Below are 2,134 nucleotides of genomic sequence, written 5' to 3' on the forward strand. Positions count from 1 at the left end.
TGTCCAGTTTTAGCCTGGTGATGACCACCTTGCTGGGGTGAATGCCCTCCTGGACAGTTGTGCCATTAGCCTTCTCAGGCTGCACCCGCTCCATGTAGATGACATCTTTCTTTCTGTACACGTGCACTACCTTGCCGATTTGCTGACCTTTGTAGTGTACTCGAACCCCTGGGACCTCATCGCCCTTGCGGATGGGCATGGAGCAGATGTGGTACTTCAGCCGCAGCTCCTCGGAGAGCCAGGAAGACGTGATCTTGGGCACTGCTGAATATCATACTCTACTGGCCTTCCAATGTCTCTCTTGCACTTTTATGCTAATTGCTGTTTGCTTTTGCCTTCAGCAGAGGTCTTTATGTTCATTAAAGAGTCATAATCCTTCTGTTCATATCCTTGAAAGCTTGTTTTACTTGCTTATTTCTTAGAGTGTAAATGAATGGGTTCAACAAAGGGGCTACTGAGGTATTGAGCAGAGCGACTCCCTTATTGAAGGCAATTCCCTCTTTTGCTGAGGGTTTTATGTACATGAAGATGCAGCTGCCGTAAGAGAGGGAGATGACAATCATGTGGGAAGAACACGTGGAAAAGGCCTTTTTCCTTTGCTGAGCAGAGGGGATCTTCAGGATGGTCCAGATGATGTTTGTATAGGAGATACTCACCAGCACCAGAGTGACCACCACTGTCACAAATGCTAAAATAAAGTCAACCAGCTCCAGGAGTGTTGTGTCTGAGCATGATATCTCTATGAGGGGTCCATAGTCACAATAATAATGATTCAGAATGTTGGAGGCACAGAAATCCAGCTGACTGGTCAGGATGATTGGGGATATGATGATCAGGAAACCACCTAGCCAGGAGCAGAGAACCAGCTGGGTGCAAACCCTGCTGCTCATGATGGTTGTGTAATGCAGGGGTTTACATATGGCCACATAGCGGTCATAAGCCATGGCAGCCAGAAAGTAAAACTCTGTGGCCCCGAACAATATCGCAAAGAAATACTGAGTTAAGCAACCAGCAAAGCTGATGCTCTTCTTCCCAGTTAAGATGCTGAACAGTAGCCTAGGAGTAAAAGTGGTTGTGAAGGAAATCTCTAAAAAGGAGAAATTCCGGAGGAAGAAATACATGGGAGTCTGGAGGTGGGAGTCCAGTAGTGTGAGGGTGATAATGGTCAGGTTTCCAATAATACTAAATATGTAGGTCAGGAAGAGAAGTATAAAGATGACAAGTTGAATTTCTGGGATGTCTGATAGTCCCAGAAGAATGAATTCTGTCAGAAAGGTTTGGTTTTTCATCACTAACTTTTACAGCCTAGGAAGGTAGAAAGGAACAAAGTTGGTGTTTAGAAGGGAAGAAGAGCACAGGATCATTCAGGAGAGGTTAAGGCTTTCTTGTTGAATTGTTTCAACTCTTCCCCTGCCCCCTCTCCCGCCCTGTCCAATTTGACTCAAGTGAGATTTTCTATTGGATAGAGGCTGCCTCTTCACAAGAATTTTTGTTGGATTCCCACATAAGAGGATTTTCTCCATGGCTCCTTTTCAGGCTCTTCATGTACTTCCTAGCGCATTTTCTAACCCAATGCCTAAGTTATCATTTTCTCCATTTCGTGTCTCTTTGAACACTGGCTTTTGATCTTTTATCTGCTAATTTGGCAGTGGTGTCTCATTTCCATCACTCTCTTGGTCTTAGTGTGAGAAGAAAACCTAACTATATTAGTTCATAGTTGAGGGGCCTTTAGGAAGAAATAAGCAATCCTATCTAATAAAAGAGCAATATGCAAATTAACCATCACTCCACCACTCCATCACAAAGATGGTGGTGGCCATGGAGCTGGAGCAAGCAGGAGGCTTGGTTTGCCCCCGGCTATGGAGGAAGCCAAGATTCCCACCTGCCCTGGTTGGCCCTCGGCTCTGCTCAAGGCTAAAAAGTTTCAATTATAGAAGATAAATACCTGAAAAAAAAAGAAAAAAGAAAAAAAGGAGAGGTTGGGAGCTTGGGTCATTGGGGGGCATAGCCAGCCTGAAAACGGCCATCAGCCTTTCACCCAGGCTGGCTAGGCACCCCAGCGGGACCCCTCCACCCTGAAGGGGGTGTGGCCAGCCTGAAAACAGTCCTCAGCCCCTCACCCAGGCTGGCCACA

At 46.1% G+C, this 2,134-nt stretch overlaps 1 protein-coding gene across 1 annotated transcript; it reads right to left on the reverse strand.

The window, feature by feature from the left end:
* Positions 1-359: 359 nt before the first annotated feature.
* LOC139005444 (olfactory receptor 6C4-like) lies at positions 360-1,289 on the reverse strand. The gene has a single exon (XM_070407673.1). The coding sequence runs from the start codon at positions 1,287-1,289 to the stop codon at positions 360-362; it is 930 nt and encodes a 309-aa protein (XP_070263774.1).
* Positions 1,290-2,134: the final 845 nt, after the last annotated feature.

Source organism: Myotis yumanensis, unplaced genomic scaffold (assembly GCF_028538775.1).
Source record: "Myotis yumanensis isolate MYYU_CA2020_CCGP unplaced genomic scaffold, mMyoYum1.0.hap1 SCAF_3, whole genome shotgun sequence".
Classification (NCBI taxonomy): domain Eukaryota; kingdom Metazoa; phylum Chordata; class Mammalia; order Chiroptera; family Vespertilionidae; genus Myotis; species Myotis yumanensis.

Excerpts from the sequence above, each read along its gene's own strand:
- LOC139005444 (XM_070407673.1), bottom strand. The coding sequence starts at position 1,289 with ATGAAAAACCAAACCTTTCTGACAGAATTCATTCTTCTGGGACTATCA.